Source organism: Xiphias gladius, chromosome 14 (genome assembly GCF_016859285.1).
Source record: "Xiphias gladius isolate SHS-SW01 ecotype Sanya breed wild chromosome 14, ASM1685928v1, whole genome shotgun sequence".
In the NCBI taxonomy this organism is placed as follows: Eukaryota; Metazoa; Chordata; class Actinopteri; order Istiophoriformes; family Xiphiidae; genus Xiphias; species Xiphias gladius.
The window spans coordinates 23,457,077-23,476,798 of NC_053413.1; the positions used below are offsets into that span (position 1 = coordinate 23,457,077).

Below are 19,722 nucleotides of genomic sequence, written 5' to 3' on the forward strand. Positions count from 1 at the left end.
ATACCCACCCGTCATTGGCTCTCAAACTGCCCCCCCCTCTCTCCACACATCTCCAGCAGTCTCTAATTGATTCAGGCTGGACAGTTAGTGGATTTCCATCATCCGATGCAAGCTGCGAGTGCTTCTCTTTTGTCCCGCTGTTTGAGCAACTGTCAGCTCCCGCATCTTTTTCTACTTAAGTTTCAGGCAGCCCGCAATCTCCTTGGCTTGTCCTCTTATTACCACACGCTGAATACAGTTGGTTGCCACCTCTCGAGAGCTCGGGCGGAAACCAGGCCACCTCAAAGTCCTGGTCTGCCATGCACACGTTTTTAATCACGTTTTGCTGGACGGTATGCACAGTATAGTTTCGATAGGGATCTGTTACCAGCAGGTACCCTGTCACTGCTGAGTGGATCTGGGTTTTTGGGATACATGTGCACCATGTGCAAGCGGGGTATTTACATAATTGTTGGCTCTGAAATGAAAAACGCAGTCGGTAAAGGAGCAGCTTCGATGAATCAACAACACAAAAGACAGGATTCTTAAAACTGGCGAGAGCCTTTATTTTCATTAAACATTACAAAAAGAAAGAAGCTATTTACAATTACATTGAAATTGCCGTTATTTATTATTCCCCGCTGATGACTACAGATGATCAGTAGTAGTCCTCTTGGTCAGCTTTCTCCCCCTGATTCTGAATCTGCTGCTGCTTCTTGTACAAATCCGCAATCTGCAGAGAGCAAATGAGATGAACAGATATTGAGCATAAGAAAAATATTGAGAGAGAGAGAGAGGGAGGGGGAGAGGGTTCACGAGCGAGCATGCATGAAAGAGAGAAGGCAGGATGGATGGAGGGGAAGAAGATCATGAAGTCAGGTCAGTAACATGAAGAGGAAAAGCTAAAAATAACGGTTTGATTATTCATATCCTGGCCTTTGAAGTTGGCGACTCCCAGCTGCTGACTGGGAGACGGAGGTTGTGTTCACGCAGCTCACCAGGGTTTGTGGGTGAGGGGGTGGAAGGCGGGACAACGAATAATGTGTGAACAGCAGGCCCAACCAGAATCGACGGGGTCGGTGCCAGTACAGCAGGGCGGCACAGTGAGGAGGAAAACAATGAAACATATTATTTCTCCTACACAGCTCCTACAAAGCTTTGATTCTCAGCTGACTGGGTCTGAAATGTTCGGGCTCCATGTTTTCTTAATTCCTTGCGACTTAAATGAGGTGCAGTTTTTCCATTTACATTGTTCGCCGGATCAAACAATGTGAAACTACGTCTTGTTCTAACACGTGTGCGCGCATCCTCACAGATAAAACCTACCATAGGTATCGTTTAATTGCAGCTGATATTCCAACTTGACTCCCAGCTCGCTAACAAGCACAAATCTGGAATCTACAGGAAGCAGATGGCTGCTAATTGAAGTCAGTGAAAATCCACATTATAGTAAGGTTCACATCTAATGAAGGTGACAGCAGTTTGGGCTCAGGTAAAAAACAAAATCCAGACTAGAGCTGGATTTTTTCGGAGCTCATTAAAAACTCAAAATCTATGGGAGAAAGTCCTGTGTGGGGTTACACAACAACGAGCAATGCCTCTGTGATACCTGGCTTTGATTTTCGAGGAAGGTGCTGGAAACTTGTAGATGCTGGCGACTGTGTCTTACAGTTTTTGTTTTTTTTTAAGCAGAGAATCAAAATGGTTCTTGTTAATCATAGCCTGTCAAAGCAGTAGGGAGCGTACGTGTTTACAAACCAGACCCAAACGTCGCCAGCTCGTGTCTCGTTAGAATCGGTGGCTCACTGATGGATTGGCTTTTATTTCCAATTCACAAACGGACACAAACGCATCCAGTCGGTCTAGAAGAAAGCATGCTGTAATATTCATTGCCAAAATAGACTTATCTAAAATGACAGAATTATTTCTAAGTATTAATGACTGAGACTGTAGGATTCGAGCTGAAACAATTTGTTGATTATTACTTTAATTACCAAGCACAAATTCCAACCATTCCCTAGTTACAGCTTCTCTGTTGTCAGATATTGCTGCAATAGACTTAGTATCTTTCGGTTTTGGGCTGTCGGTCGGACAAAAAAAAAAAAAAACAAGCAATCTGAAGTTGTTACCTCGGGCTTATTGTGATCATTTTCTGACATATAATAGAACAAAAAAATGAATAAACCAGAAGGGCGCTCAGGGATCGCAGACCTCCGCCAACCAAGGCCAGTGCCAAACAACATACACCAGACTTCAGACAAAAAAACTTTGAATTCATAGTAAATGATCCAGATCCGCTCCAAAATTTAATGGGTTCTTCCCTGGCACGTGCCCCATCCCGCCACCAAGTTTGGTGCAAACCGGTTCAGTAGTTTTCACATACTCCTGCTGACAGATTAACAGACGCAGGTAAAAACATAACCTCCTTGGCGGAGTTGAGTTGTTGAGAAATAATTGGGAGATAAACCAATTATGAGAATGTAGTCCAGCTCTACATCACATTAGGGGAAGATAAATATGTGGCCGGAATAAGATCCTGGCAATGGTCAGCGGACCATAAGCTCAGCAAAAATCAACTGTGCAGTGCTACAGGGAGTAACCCTTGTGTGTTGAACGAGTTTTGACTTATTGTTCTAGAACACATTTCAGTTTTTATTCTCTCCTTACCTCCTTGCAGAAAATGCAAACTAGTTCCTATAAATTAGTGCTCAAACAACATAAAAAAAATATGACTTGTTGCAATAGGTTAAACAAAACAGCAGGCTTTGGTTACCACTCACCAGGAGGCTTAACATAAATACAGTTGCAACTAATGATTGCAACTTTTGATTAGTAAATTTGTAGATTACCATTTATTAATCTAGCACAGAAATATCAAAAAACATAAAATAAAACACTGGGACAAATTCCCATCAAAACTTTCCAGAGCCCAAGGTGATCTCAAGAAAAATCAAAAACCTAAAATATTTCATTTTCATTGGGGGAGGGGGCGGCTGGAACCAGCAAAAGTTTGCCAATTTTAGTTCACTTTTACTTCATAATTCAAACTATAAATGTTGATCACTTTTAGAGGTGCAATAATTAGCTGATTAATCCATTGAGAGAAAACTAATCTGCAACCATTTTGATAAATCAATAATTTTTCACTCATTTTTCAATTAAAAAGACCAAACATTTTCTGGGTCCAGCTCTCCAGGGTGTGGGGTTTGTTGCTTCTCTTTTTGCGAAAACATTCTTTACCGTTTTTGTGATGTTGATGATGAATCAAGAACAATCAATCAAGAACAATCTGCAGACTAATCGGTAATGAAAACAGTTGTTCGCTGCAGCTGTAATCATTTTTTTTTTTTGTTGCTTGACCAATTGTTTCAGCGCTATTGTTATGAACAAAGAGAAAAGTCGAGGGCAGAGCGATTTCAGTCTATTTTAAGGGAACCTGAAGAGGTGGCTCTCCACAGCCTCTCCAGAAGCAGTTAGGCTGGTCAGTCTGTATAAGGGATTCCATATCATATACAGCACAGTGGCATAGTGATGTGTGCGCTGAGTTGTAATTCAGTTTGGTTGGGTTGAGTTGGGTTGGGTTAAAAAAATAAGAAAAAAAAAATTAAAAAAAAAAAGATGTGCTGTTGGGTCAGCAGGCAGATCTGAGACAAGCAAATATAAAAACGTCTAAACAAATGACTGAAACTTAATTTACGTGTCCGGTAAATGTCAGTGTCAGTAGGCCAAGTGTGCTGTCCGTTCATACAGTGATCTAAGAGAAACCCGTTGATTAAGAGTTTTCTGTTTCACGTTTGGTGTTGAATAGTTGAACGTGTGTGTGTATTCAGGCGAAGGCGCGGCTGACTTGCGCATCCGTAATGTACAAGTCAACTCACTCACTGTTTGCTGCATGACAATATATTTCCCAGACTCCAACACCGAACTCCAGAGGTGCTGCTGTACCTGACTGTTATATGGCTTTGTTCGACATGCAGTGGGAAGGACACTACATAAACCAATGTTAGCATTAAAAAAGAGCGTCCTTGCAGCGCTATTCACCCTTGAAATTTTACAGGACAGCTCTTGTTAAGCGACCGTGATGATGATGCATCATCTCTACACGACACCTCAAGTAACATGGCCCAACATTGACTGAATTTTTACAGCTTTACAGTATTATATCACAGAAAGTTGACCCGTTTCACCTCACACGCCCTAGAGATAATATCTGATGCTTAAAATGTGCATCTGACATTACTTTCTACCTCACTGTGCTCCTGATTTCACACCTCCGCTTTTTTTTTTTTTTTTAAATAAAGCAGGCCACTCCCTGCATAGCTGATCAGATGTACCTGAGCTCCGGTCGTGGCGTCCTCTGGTTTTTTGTCGTCTCTGATCCGAAGGAAGCGGGGGAACCGCAGAGAAATGCCCTTCTCTGGATCCACCTGAGGGCAGACATGCAGACAGAATCTGAGTCAGTAAACAGAAATGCTGCCATTGGTACATGTGAACATTTCTCCTTTGTTACGTGTGCTGAAAATCGCGCTGCCTCGAGCTGTGCTGAATTAATTTTTTGGATTGTCAGGCTTTGAAAGTTATTAAAATCCCTTTAGTTAAAGGTTTTAAAACATCAAACCCTTTCAGTTTCCTGCACTTTTGTCCTACTTCAGTTTATCCGCCTCTCATAGGCTCTTATTACCATCAAAAACTGATGTATTACACTTTTTTTTTCTTCAAATAACCAGGGCTGTTTGCAAAGGAACAAGACTAGGTCAAAACCTCGTATGTGGCTGGACCGCTCTCTCTATCACATATACAGTAATATAGCCAATTTCCCAATAAAGTTGTTGTCACTTAGATGTTTTTCTGTCGTCTGTTGCCAGACAACGAAACAAGCTTGAAATAGTGACTGAAACGCAGCCCACAAAGACTAAATGTTAACCAGCAGTCACTTCCAAGCCATTTCCAAGCTGCTGCTCTGCCCTGCTAAAATCCGGATTTTATAACCGCAACATCATCTGACTGTAAACGCTGCCCTGATGATGCAATAGAAACCGTTTGCATTAATTCAATTTTAACGTTTATGTTAAAATGGCTGGCCCCGCTGTTGCCGTTCCACCAAAAATGCTGGACTCTAATAACCGTATTCCAGATTTTTGATGGATTATATACATGCGAGATTGAGGTTCGCCATTAAAAAAGAAAAATTCTGTTGCAAAATGCATTTTATCAAAAAATCTGAAGGTGTAAAATATAGTAGATCACTACAGAACAGCAATTCAACTAATCAGTGAAATCTGTAAGGTTTCTGGAGATCCTGTCAACAACAGTGGGCTTATAACAGCCTCAAAACCAACCAAAAACCAGGGCGAAAACTGGAAAAGTGTGACAAGAAATTTTTACTCCGGTTTGACTCAAACCAAACCATCTCACTAACCTTTCTGACTTCACAGTGGTCAAGGATCAACTCCTAGAATGTGAATAGTCTACAAAAAGCATCATGACCAATAAGTAAGATTGATCAAAAACTATTCAGTGAAATCTTTACAGTCTCCCACTGAGGAAAAGTGGCCACTAACAAAGTTTAATGGGCGCATGTTGCTTGGATCGCCATAGAAATATACAAAGATGGGTTACAACCAAGAGTGACAGCTCATTTTGCTCATTAGGACCAGGGTTACTGATACTGTATGTTGAATGACAGTGAGATACACCAATAAGCTTATGTTAAAAGCCTCAGTCAAACAGTGGGGACTGATATCATTGACAAAATGTGATTAATTGTGAATTTTTTGCCATAGTTACAGTAACTACCCTGAGAAAACGGTGGAGATGACTGGTTGCCGATCTCTAACAACCAGTGATACCGCGTTAGGAAAAAGTTGCAACCACATAAATGTTTAAGACAAAATAATTGACAAATTACTCGTCAAAACTAACCTGGTGTTTCACCATATTTAGAGAATATATACTACTAATCTTCTTTACAAGGATCTCATGTGTTAATAGACAAAATGCAATAACTAGCACCTTTAAATTCAGATTTTTATAACAAAGCTTCCTCCCAAATGGTTTTAGATGTACAGAATTTCTCCATCTTAGTGCCACTTTCCCCCCTACAGTGATTAAAATGAGAGTTGTACAGTAGACTGTTGATGTTATGGTAAACGCTTTTATGAGCACTGTGGGACTTTGTGCCCAACATGCAGCCAAACCACAGGTAATAAACAAATATCTGTTCCATTAAATCCGGCGCCTTTTACAACATTTTTAGTAACTCAATTAAGAGGCACTAATTGTGCATTTTCATTATGTGCAACAGACCATAACAGGCAGAAATTGTCAATGAAACACATGGGGGGGGGGGGGGGGATTAACAGGCTGAACTGACCATTCCCATGGCGGCCTTGTAGATGGGCGACAGCGACAGGTCAGCGCACTTCACTTCCCAAACTTGCACAGCGTCGAGCCACACGTCGGGCTCTGCCGACGGGTCGGCGCGGTAGTAGGCACGTGGCTTGGGCAGAATGTGGTCCTGGAGCAAGTAAAATAAATAATGGCCATTTTCATTATCAATATCAAATATAAGACAGTGGTTAAAAATGTTGTCAGGGCCCTAAAACCAAGATATTCAATTTACAATGGTATAAAAGAGAGCCAAAGAGAGAGACATACACAATGTAAAAAAAGAAGAAAAGAAAAGAAAAGATAAGGCAACACATTCACAGTGAACCTGATAAAGAGACAGTGACAGAGTAGCTTTGGTTGCCCTGTTTGATCCTGCTGCTGCCTTACAATAACTTCCCAAAAGACACCACAGAGTTTGATCACTGGTATTCAAATGACACCTACTTGCCTCGGGGGCAACATGAGAGGGTGATTCCTTAAACACATTATCATACACCTACATGGAAGGTTTGATTCAGGAACACCTGGATACAGGTTTTTCTTCACCTGATATTCACCTTTTAAGGCGGAAAAAAGAAAAGAAAAGCAAAACCTTGCAGGTGAGCTCGGGCCTCCGCCAAACTCTTCCGGTTCTGTAAAGCAAACTAAATTTCGACAGCATTTAATGTTGCCTTTTTTACCTCTGACACCATCGATCGTTCTGTCAGTGGAGGTGTCACACTCTTACAAAATGACACCCACCTCCCTCTGGCGTAAAACAACCATTTCAGCAAATTTGACTCTGAAACAATGTAATGTTAACTAGACTGCTGCAGTGTTCACAGAACTGGGTCATGGTTAAGTAATGCTGGGAAAAGAAGGCTCCAGCAGCAGTGGTGCGGGGGGGGGGGTTCTCGCACACAGTATCTATACTGTGGGCATTCAAATGACATTCCTATACAGAGTGAATTACAATAAGAGGGCGGGTGGGCGTGTAGAGTCTTATAAAACATTGCTGATGTTGAAAGGACTCCTGACGGAGCTCCAACTTATGGCCACTCTTTTACACTTAGTGATGCACGGATACAAGTATATTCTTTATTAGACAGGTCAGGTATCAGGTAGGTGGAAACAATCCACACTGAATACTGTTTAAAAATGTAACAACTGCTCATTTAAACACCTCCAAAATCATAATTACACATTGTACAGGCCCAAAAAGGTGAAATGTGTAGGAGCTATTTCAGTTAGGCGCAACTGTTTGTGTTTGTGACTTGAATATATTTACACCTCCCAGCACTGGGTAAAGAATTCATCTTCTGGGCAAATGTAAAGAGACTTATTTAATGAGAGTAATTACAATCAAGTACAGGTGTTGTTGCTGGGGGAGATGTTTCTCTGCTGGCTGTAGAACATTTTTAGTTTATTTGAAATGAAATGGCTCTATGGATTAGGCAGCAATAAGTGCACAGTGTACGGCTGTAAGAGTAGGAAAATAGCACTAAAAGAAATGGATCAAATCAAAATGAAAGCCATGAAAGAAGAGAAACTCCCAGAGGCAGTGTGGTGAGTATGACATGACTGTCGTACTGATGGTAGTGATAAACACAATACTGGATTTATCAAGACCACTATTTGAGAATTTACGCTTGTTTTTTATGTCATTTTTATCAATTATAGGAACATTTTACTCGCCAAGTTAGTATCTGAGATATGGGGAAAATGGCGACTATTCTAAAAAAGAAACAAACTGGAGCAGCCGGCAATATTTTTTTGTAGGAGAAAACGAATATGAATCACAGAGGTATGACCTAATCTTTGATCAACCGTACTTTTAATAGTTTTCCTGTGCAACATGGGATGACTGCCGACATTTTGGGCACCCGTTCTTTCGGTTATACCTCAAACTACACTGATTCTTGTTTGTGGCTTTTTCTGTGTCGAACTTCGTTGTAGTAATTTGGCCAGATTCTCACATCCCAGCTATTTACTTTATGAGTACTATGTTGTCCTAACCAATAGAAATGAGGGACAAAAATGCAAAAAAAAACAAAACAAAAAAACAACACCCAAGTTCTACTAAACTGGAATTTTGCTTTAAGAATTGAGATGTAGCTTAGGCCTGCAATTAACACTTATTTTCACCATTGATTTATCTGCTAGTTATTTTCTAAATTAATAATTCGTTCTGTAAAGTGCCAGAAAATTGTGAAAAATTATCAAGCTAACATTCAAAAATCCAAAGATATTCAGTTTGCTATTAAAGAAGACTAAAAAAAGTAGCAAATATTAACATTTGAGAGCATGGTGCGAAGGATTTTTTCCCATTTCTGCCCAAAAAACTTATTTAAACAATTATGTGAATATCAGGAACAGTTGCAGATTAGGCAACTAACTGTCTCAGCTGCTGAGTAGTTACAGCCTCATTAACTAACATGTACAGTGAAAGAATAATCCCCATCGCTTCCACACAACAAGCTATGTAGATCTTGAATAGTACAAGAAAAAGGTGAGCGCTGGTTCAAGAGCTGCACTGGTTGTTCATCCCGAGTTCAGGTGCTGTATCAGGGGAAATATCAGTGTGTCCCTTATTAAGGCACAGCACCTCACAGAGGAGTGTGAACAGAGCCAATCATCTCCCGGTCTGGATGGAGTCCCGCCGGCTTGCAGCGCTGCAAGCGAAGCAACGTGGCCACACCAGCAGATCGCCTTAATTCACCATCCATCACTCTCAGATGGACGGCTTCATTACAAGGCACTACAGTACAGGCTGTATTGGACTGGGGGGGGGGGGCTACACCTCCTTCTCAATCAACGTTTCAGTGTGATTCTGCAGTGATCAGCCATTTATGTACCACTGAGTCTAAACCCTTCACCTTTAAAATATTACTTTGAGGTCATTTTAAACCAAGACACAGGATTGTACGAGATTTATACAGTCAGTATTATCTAAAAATCAGTCATTTTTACAAACAGATGACTACATTTTAAAAGCCTCTGCTCTTATTTCCGTAAAATATGGGTCAAAATTTAGCTAATAAAGTCAACAGAGTTCTCAAAATGAATTCTCACTCTCAGAACAGCTATCATTTTCAGAGAGCGGCTGCCAATTTCTTCAAATGCCGCTGCTCTGGAACAAACCTCTTCAGATTTAAAATTGAAAAAGCAATTCATTACATAACGTCTGAGCGCGCCTGCACAGTTACTCCAAGTGTATGTGTTTACTGGTGAAACAGGAGTGGTTTATAATCTCTGCTCAGTATTCCTAAAAACTGACTAAATTCACAGATTTTAGATTATTTTAAAGCCAAGTTATTTTCTATTGCTGTTATTTCTTTTAGGTGTTATATAGCATGTTCACAATAGTGGACACTATGTGAACAAGCCTTGGGGGAAAAAAAATTATATATATTTTCTGTCAGACCTGAGCTTATTTCTATGAATTCTCTCATTTTTTTCCACTTTAAGGCACCTAAAGGCATCGCTTACAAAATGATGGCATTATCTGAGTTGTATTTTTTGCTGTATCTTCGCAGACCGGACACCTTATTTTAGTTTGAAAATCTCCCGCTATATCTGAAAAGAGGGAAGGAGGAAATGTATATTTGTAAAATGAAAAGGCCCCATAAAGAACGCCACTCTCATTCTGGCTCTTTTAACCACCAAACTGAGTCTGATTCTGCTTAGAAAATGAAGCTGTAGCTGCAGAATTTTAAATGCCCAGGTTATAAACTTAAAAAAAAAAACTAAGGTGTCAGTTCCTGGCAAACAAGTGCTGAGATGTGATTTTTACCGAGCTAGAAAGTGCGACAGTCACGTCGTGCCAATTTACCTTTAAGAACTTGTAATGCTGCTCCAGATCTTCATCCTTGAAGCCTGTCCCGATCTGAAAGAGACGAAAGGAGTTAAGATACACACACACAGTCAGACATACACATATTCCCTCACAGTGAGACGGCAGACATTTGGCACTGAGAGACAGACACAGAACAACAATCAAACCCCCCCCCCCCTTACACCATGAGCGCCTTGTCTGCCTGCTTTGCCTGCAGCGTCGTGTCATCTCTCGTAAGACCTGCACCCGCTGAGACACAAGAATCACCTAATAGGCTGACATGCACAAAAAGAAAGAAAAAAGGCTGGCATATCATGCAAATATAGAATTTTCCCGCTCAGATATGTATTCTAAAGGTGTATTCTGCAGGTGTGCACAAGAGGCTTTATGTTTCAAGTCTGCATTCAAAACACGCACGCACGCGCACGCACGCACAAGTCCAGACCATGTCGTACAACTCTGCTTTTGACTGTATTAGCTGAAGAATATTCAGAAAAAAGTTGGCTATAATGTTTTGTATGTATGACCAGTCATGTTTCTCTTGTGAATGTGTCAAAAACATTTTAAAAAAGGATGATCTTGCTCAGTATCTTTGTGATCGATACGTCACCTGACTGATCAATGGTCTGTGTATAAAGAAACCGGGAAAAAGCCCTCAGCCACGAGCCTGATGAATGAAAGCCAAAAACGTTTGGTGGATAGAAAGCATGTTGTAATCGAGAAGAGGAGTTATGCAACGCGTTTTCAATTTGTATTTAAATAAACATTTCAAATGTCTCAAAGCATCTGCGTTTATTGTTGTCTTAACACAAACAGCTGCACAAGAACTTTGCCTCGATAAAAAAAAACTACATGCATGTTAGAATTCAGATGAGGAAATATCTCATCTAAGCGGCAGGAACCAACACTGAGAATCTAACCAGACTTTCAATGCCAAATTTTGCAGCTGACAGTTTTTGATACTCAGTTCTACAAACACATTTTGGGTGTCACTCAAAGTATTGAGGTTGGATACACAGCCCTTCAGAGGGAATACGTGAGAAACCTTTTTTTTTATTATTCTTATATTCTTAGAATTTTTTGTTAACCAGTTTCTTTTGTATTGCAATCGATGCCTTGCACAGTGGCACAGGTTTTCTGAATATGCTTCTTGATTTTTCTTCTTTGAAACACTGATACAGGCCTGTTGCTCTGAGCCCTTCCTGCCTCCCAAAAATATCAAGCCACAGATGTTCAATGAACCCCATCAAAGAACATAAGGGGGCTCATCTACCAAGACAGCGAGCATTTAAGTCTGTTCTAAAGCATCCTACTGAGCTCACCCTAAACAGACTCAAAACAAGCATTTAACGAGATGGGTGTCGACATAATAGCCAATACTCATACTAGAAAAACATAGCATGAAAAAAAAAAAAAGAACAAAGAGTTCCCTTGATATACAAGTGCTGAAGTGACTGGGATTTCATATCAGAGTATGTCAGTATCAATAATGGCCAAATACCCAACGAATGAGCCTTTTTTGAGTCCATGGGATTTTTACAGCTCTTAGGAGTGTCTGTCATTGTGCTATAGCAAAGCCAAACAAACAGAACACAATATTCCCCTGTAAACATTAATGTCGAGACTCCAAACAACAAGTTGCTGCTGTGACTGTAACCTACAGTAATTGACCTCCCTGTTTCATTTGTGTTCCTGTCTGTTTCTGTGAAGGACGTCGGTATGGACATCACAGCAGCAGTGGCAGCAGCAGCAGCAGCAGCAGCAGCAGCAGCGCTGCTCCTGGATCTGCTGAGGACTCATGTCTCGCTCAAGGACATTTCAGCGGGACATATAGTTGAAATTACATTTGGGAAATGGAAAATTTGACTTAAATTCTCTTTTCACTTAAAGTAGAGACTCTCAAACTGACGGTTCCTAAGGTTTACTACGTCAAGGACAAGAAGATTATTTTTTTGTGGATTTGCGCCCGTTTATGGCTGACATTGAAGACTGGAAGAGAGAAAGAAAGATGACATGCAGCACAGAGGAAAACTTAATGCTGCAGTCATATGACACAGACTTTTAACTGCTGCCTTGCCATGATGCGCCACAGAAAGGATTTAAGTCACATCAACGCAGGAGGTGTTTCAGCCGCATTTCCCAGTTGTCCATCTCATGCACGTCCGACAGAACAGATATGCTTCTGTTTTAAACAGTACAGGCCATCTACACAGACTGCTTACCTGCCCTATATGCTCGTAAACGCAGCGCGTAGATTACTTTTATGCTTCACTCCATGTTCTTCCATTTTATGTGCATAACTACGCTGTTCCTGAACGCGTCCCATGTAGACCCAGACGGACGACTGGAGGAGCTGCTAGAGACATCGTAATTGATGCCCTTTATCTGCGAAGACTTTTTGATTTTGATTTGTTGGGTTGACACAATTGAGACACTTCAGCACTTCCACAATATCTTCATGTAGCAGACTCCAAAGTTGATCTGTGTACGAACACAGACCTTCCTGTACTAAAATTGTGTTTGAGTGATGACCATCTTAAAAAAAAAAAAAAAAGTTTCTTAACCTTCTGCCATTTTTGATTGTCAATAAGGGCAGAATAAAGAAATGACACTGCCTGCGATATCTAAAATTTTTCCTGCCCAGCAATATGAAAAAAGTACCCCACCAAATGCCATTAAGTATGCAAAGTGCCGAAGCATCAATCAGCCTGCCACTTAATTATGATACAAACTGATTCTGGCTCTGGTTTTTGAAGACTGTGAGCCTCTGTGTTCTTTTTAAAATATGACTAAAGCTGCCGTGCATGGGGGAGGAGATGTACCAGCTCAACTATAAGAACGGACAAGATGTAACTGCCAAGATACAGTATCCACACATAACTGATATCAAAAAAAGAATGCCAGTGAGGATACCTCAGAGACTGGGACTTGATGTTAATGTGGCCAAGATCTGAGCTGAATTTGTAAATTAGAGTGTTGATAAAGCCTGGTGTGACTGGATGCAACAGGCCACACCGACTCACAGGTGAGACAGAGCCCTTCCTTTCTGCAGCTCAGTCAGTATTTGTTAAGAGCCAGTGACCTGAACGTTTAAAAAATGCTGACAATATAAAATAAAATATCCAAAAACTGAAGGACTTGCACACACCAGAGCTAGCAGCTATACAAGCAGAGAAAGAAATCAATATAAAAATCAATAAGAGACAGAACACGGGAGTTATTAATCCAACAATTTTCACAGAAAGTGATGTCTTCTGTTTTGCAGTTCAAACTCACATCAAGCCTAGACTCACTTATCCAGGACAGTCCTCTCATGTGTGACCGCATTTTACAGTGAGATTTTTTTCCAGAAGTAGCAGTGGGAACACGGGAAAACCACTAGCACGGCAGTAATCGAACCGGTGCTCTAATCTCCATCGGCCCCAGTGAAGATGCTCAGTGTCCGAACAGCAGAACGCTGTTGTGCCAGCGAGCTCCCAGGTGTGAATGTGTGTAAGTATGGGAAAGTGAAGCAGGCAGTGCTGGGGGAGGGGAGTAAAAAAAAAAAAAAAAGAAAAAAAAAGTGTGCGCCTGCTGCTTCACTAAATCCGTTTTCCATGGATAAAGACATAAAAGTTACAGAGGAGAAAAAAAATGGAGATGGAAGGTGTTTGCAGGACAGAGAAGAGACAGGATTTATGCTCTGTGGTGAAGTCATACTCTGACTCGTTCACGCTCTCATAATCTCAAACAGGCAGAGACACACACAAACTCAAATACACACACTCAAGTGGTCACGCATGTCGCGATACATGTTTACAATTTATCCTAAGATGCACCCAGTCACGCCTCCACACACACACACACACACACACACACACACACACACACACACACACACACACACACACACACACACACACACACACACACACACACACACACACACACACACACACACACACACACACAGAGATTTACCTCCAACTCAGATTGGAGGGGTAAAATGATAGTTCAAAAAACACACACACAAAAACACAACAACCAAAGACACATACACACACACACAGCGAAAAAAAAACAACCCAACAACAAACATATCCAAAATACACTTAGCACAAACATAAAAACAGCCCGCAGGGCGCACACACACACACACACACACACACACACACACACACACACACGCTACAAACAGCCATAAACAGAAAACTCTCACACTCCATTTACACTCTATAACACCTTAATACAAAGATCTGAAGTACATATTGCACAGAGGAGAAACAAACAAGTTCACAAAACAAATCACTTGGGTTGTGTCGATACATAAAATACACTCAAATGGCAGTATATTAGGTACACCTAGCTAAAGTTAATGCAGTCTAATACAGCAGTCCATAATGAGTTATAATGTTCAGTTTTTGTCAAAACTGATCCAGAGAAGATTTGATTCAACTTTGCGGTCGTTTTGGAGGCTGCAGTTTGTTGTGCTATCGAATTGTATTGCATTATACAGACAGATGTTTTTATAATTTTTTTTGTCCACCCCATTTATATCAATAAGGATAGGCTAATTTTCAGAAACACCTCTCTGGTTACACAGAGGCGTTCCTCTTTACTGAACATTATAACCTTCGTTAGGGAGGATTTATTGCAGGACTGTTGTATTAGACGGCATTAGTTTTAGCTGGGTGTACCTAGTAAACTGCCAACTGAGTTTATGTAACAACATGTGATCTTGGAGACGAAAATTGGTCGGATTATTAACACATTTTTATCAGTCTTACCTCCCAGTGGTTACATGTTTAGATACAGTTCATAAGTATTTGGACAGTGACACAATTTTCATAATTGTGCCTCCCTTACAGCAACAAGGTGGATTTGAAACTAAGCCATCAAGATGTGACTGAAGTGTAGACTTTCAGCTTTAATTCAAGGGGTTTAGCAAAAATATCGCATTACCCATTTAGGAATTACAGCCATTTTGATACACAGTCCTTCATTTTCAGGGGCTCGAAAATAGTTGGACAATTGACAATCAGTTTCATGGCCAGATGTGGCCTGTTCCCTCATTATTACATGACAAATGAAGTAGATAAAAGGTCTGGAGTTGATTCCAAGTGTTGAATTTGCATTTGGTAGCTTTTCATGGGAACTCTCAATACGCTGTTGAGAGAGGTGTTGATGCAAATGAAGGAGCCCATCATTAGGCCGAAAAAACAACAACAAGCCTATCTGACAGATAGCAGAAACGTTAGGAGTGGCCAAATCAACAATTCCGTACATTCTTAAAAAGAAGGAATGTACTGGACAAGCTCAGCAACAGTAAAAGGCCTGGAAGACCACGCAAGACAACTAAAGTGGATGATCACAGAATTCTTAACTCTGAGAAGAAAAACCTCTTCACGACATTTAGCCAGGTCAAGAACGCTCTGGAGGAGGTAGGCGTATCCTTGTCAAAGTCTACAATGAAGAGACGCCTTCATGAATGTCGCACAGAGGATTTACCACGAGGTGCAAGCCACTAGTAACACTCAAGAACAGAAAGGGCGGATTAGACTCTGCCAGAAAACATCTGAAAAAAGCCTGCCCAGTTCTGGGACAAGATTCTTTGGAAGGATAAAACCAAGATTAACTTGTACCAGAAGAATGGGAAGAGAAGAACATGGAGAAGGAAAGGAGCGGCTCATGATCCAAAGCATCCAAAGCAACCACATCATCTGTCAAACATGGTGGAGGCAGTGATATGGCATGGGCATGTATGGCTGCCAATGGAAATGAGTCACTGGTGTTTACTGATGATGTGACTGCTGATAGAGTAGCAGGATGAATTCTGAAGTGTACAGGGCTATACTGTCTGCTCAGATTCAGCCAAATACTACAAAATGCATAGGACAGTGCTTCACAGTACAGATGGATAATGACCCAAAACATACTGTGAAACCAACCCAAGAGCTTCTCAAGGCAGATAAATTGAATATTATTCAATGGCCAGGTCAGTCACCTGACCTCAACCCAGTTGAACACGCTTTTCGCTTACTGTAGACAAAACTGAGGGCAAAAATTCCTACAAGCAAGCAGCAACTGAAGGATGCTGCAGTAAAGGCCTGGCAAAGCATCTCAAGTGAGGAAACTCAGCATTTGGTGACGCCCATTGGCTGCAGACTTCAGGCAGTCGCTGACTGCAAGGGAATTTCATCCAAGTATTAAGAAGAATCCTTATATTTAATAATATGTTGGTTTGTCCAATTACCTTTGAGCCTCTGAAAATGGCTGCAATTCTTAAACGGTTAATGATATTTTTTATTAAAACCCTTTGAAGTAAAGCCAAACCTCAGTCACATCTTCATAGCTTTGTTTCACATCTATTGTGTGGTGGTGTACAAAATTGTAAATTGACTGCACCCATAGAGCATCTTTTTACCTTAGCGGTTTACAGAGCGCTTTACAATTTTGCCTCTCATTCACCCATTCACACACAAACTCACACACCTATGGCAACGTAGCGCCATGCATGGCGCTGGTCTGCACATCGGGACCAACTAAGGGTTCAGTGTCATGCCGAGGGGACACTTGGACATGCGGGGGATCAAACGGCCAACCAAGATATTAGTGGAGAACCTGCTCTACCACCTGAGCCACGGCCGCGGCCACCCCTCGGACATTGTCATCTAACCATTTCTTATTCTTCAGCAGAGGTTTCTAAACTGTAGGTATGGATGTGCTTGTAAGTTGATTGGTTTTGTTATTTCAGGGATTGTATTATTCTGAATTTTGCAATCAATATGATAATATAAACTAATTTAAAATCTAAGAAGTCATTAATCTTGAAAACCACATTTGACCATCTTATAATTCAGGAGGAATAAAAAAGGAATTTTCTGCTGTGATAGCCTGTTTTTCTTGTCAGTGAAACAAACCATAAGCCTTAGTATGTCATACAGAACTCTAAGTTTTTTGCTCCCTACATTAGACATGCACTGTACAGACACACACCTTGCAGACGGACTGGAACTCCTCGTTCTCATCATCATAGCACGCCAGCAGGAAGCCTCCATAGGTGCCCGTCCTCTTGCCTTTCCCCAGGTAGGCGCCGATCACACACAGGTCCACTGTGTCACCCACCCCGTCTAGGTAGTCCTTCTTCAGCTGGGGGAAGAACAACATTGTGTTCGGATGAAGATGTTTAAACCTGGGATTGTAATCAACTGATGTGTGTGAAAAACGTGATTCTAGAAAACTTGTGGCATCTGTTCTTTGTCTTTATGAGGACTCATCATTCTTTAACATCAGTTTAGTTGTGTGTAGATCAAATTCCTTAAATAAGCTGGTTTATTTTGGTATTTTAAAAAAATTCTATTATTTATATTTTTGCAATAAACTGACATTTTAAAGAGGAATAGTTTTTTGAATGTTACACGAACAGAGATAAATAAAGAACTCTATAGTCTTTACAGTCACTTTATACTTGTATGCATTTGTTTCATACACAAATAAAGTGTTTGAATTGTTTAACACATGTTGGGGTCAGTGCATCTCCATGTTTACAAGTAGAGCGTGTGAAGTATACGAATTACTACTGTTTCACACCACAACCTAACAACCACACACCTTGAGCCAGTTATGAGAGCGTTTGGCAATTTCATAGGTGGCATCCTTCTCCAGAGTCTTCACCATCAGGCCCTCGCAGGAATCTACACAAACACACACATTAATACACAAAAACACGACTGTGCTTGTGCAGAAAGGAAATGAACAGGTTCTCTCTCAGACCCATGGAAGTGTCTCCCTCTGTGACACACATACAAACATACACACAACAAAGTGCAGGACACAAAGACGGACAGTATAACTCATATACACACATAATACACAAATTTCTATTATCTCTCTTAGAGCAGTGCAATATGATGATATATATCGTGTGATGGTAGAAAAACACATATCGTTTCATATTATGCTCCGTTTTATTTCGCTGTGTCGCAAATCACACAGAAATATTTTTGGTCATTTGGACGACGCTTTGGGTTCTTCCACGCGGCACGGATGCAGGCAGTAAATTTGCTTGTAGGCATAGCAAAAAAATATGGAGGAGAGTGAACGTGAAACAGAAAGGGGTAATTCCAAACAGAAGTAGAACTCCCATCAGCCGAGATAAAACAAGGAGCTCGCACCTAAAAGAGGGGCTACCTCTGTCTGATGTGGTTTGGGTCTGACATGGACCAGAAAACCGTACTTTGCAAATGATGCCGCAGACAACAGACTCAAGCCCCACTAACCACTTTCACCACCCACACAAGAGTCCTGTCAAACAATACGGAGAGAGTCTATGGATTACAGCCACAAAAGTAAGGTTGAATGGTCAAAACAAACCCCAGATTCGGACGTTGCAAGAGGCTTTAGCCCGCGGCACAGCATATGGCCGAGAATCTCGAAGATGGAAGGAGAAAACGGCTCCCATTGCAACTTACATCTGTAGAGACATGGCCCAATTACACAGTCGAGAAATGGGGGTGTCGTGGGTTGGTGCTCATAGTTATATAAACGAGTTATTCATTGAATTTAGAGAAAATGTGCTATATTGTGATATGTATCGTTATCTGGCTATGAAATAACCTATATCAGGGTATGAGATCAGCCCTATTCTCTATAGAGTGAGAAACACGAAAGACAAGAAAACTCAATTACACAACTCACAGGTTCCATCTCTTTTGCACACACATTCAAGCAAGCACCCAAGAATCCAACTGACATCGAGGCCAAACAAATAAACAGCTATACAAGTACACAGCTACTACACACACCCCTTACACAATTTACGCATGAAGGCAGCAGGCAAAAGAAATGAAACTCTCACGCAACACACCCACACACAAAGAGGTTCAAGATGCACAGGGACAGCAGGAGAGGAAACAAGTACACAGTTAGTACACATACACATACAAAGTTCGAGACACAAAAAGACGGCAAGAAGGAAAACAAAAAAGAAAGTCTGTCTCCATCTCACACACACAATCAGACACACCTCGGACAGACTGCTCCAGGAACTCGGCGATGGTGTCGGTGTTGTCGGAGTCGATGTATCGGGCAAACACAAACTCTCCCTCCACTTCTGAGAAGCTTTCTTTCAGCAGAGCCCGACGCCGACACAACGGCTGTCGCACCAGGGACTGCAAACACACACACACACACACACAAAAAAAAAAATAAAACACATGCATCATTACAAATGGCAAAACTGTATCATTACAACCGCTTCCTCGTCATAGCTTGGAGCCTTGCGATGACAAGGATAGAATGCCATCTCAACTAGCTACCCACACAAACACACAGTCTTAGAGTATACTCACAGATACACAGCTTTGGACACACATACAAACACCCTCTCACACACACACACATACAGTCTCAAACCTGCAGAGCACACACAGCCTTTGCTGCACACACAAAAGACACAGTCACTATGAGCATTTTTACAACCACCTACTGTAATTTTTGTGGCATTTGTCCATTTAAAAAAAAAAAAAAAAAAAAAAAGAAACTGGCCACAAATTCCCCTG

The 19,722-nt window shown here is 41.1% G+C and overlaps 1 protein-coding gene across 1 annotated transcript in view; it reads right to left on the bottom strand.

The window, feature by feature from the left end:
- Window positions 1-521: 521 nt before the first annotated feature.
- Window positions 522-19,722, bottom strand: part of lig1 (ligase I, DNA, ATP-dependent) — a 48,711-nt gene continuing 29,510 nt past the window's right edge. Inside the window, 7 exon segments of the mRNA XM_040144478.1 lie at window positions 522-712; window positions 4,314-4,406; window positions 6,353-6,496; window positions 10,181-10,234; window positions 17,159-17,311; window positions 17,774-17,856; window positions 19,188-19,332. Of these exon segments, the coding sequence (XP_040000412.1) occupies window positions 638-712; window positions 4,314-4,406; window positions 6,353-6,496; window positions 10,181-10,234; window positions 17,159-17,311; window positions 17,774-17,856; window positions 19,188-19,332 (747 nt within the window). The 3' untranslated portion in view covers window positions 522-637.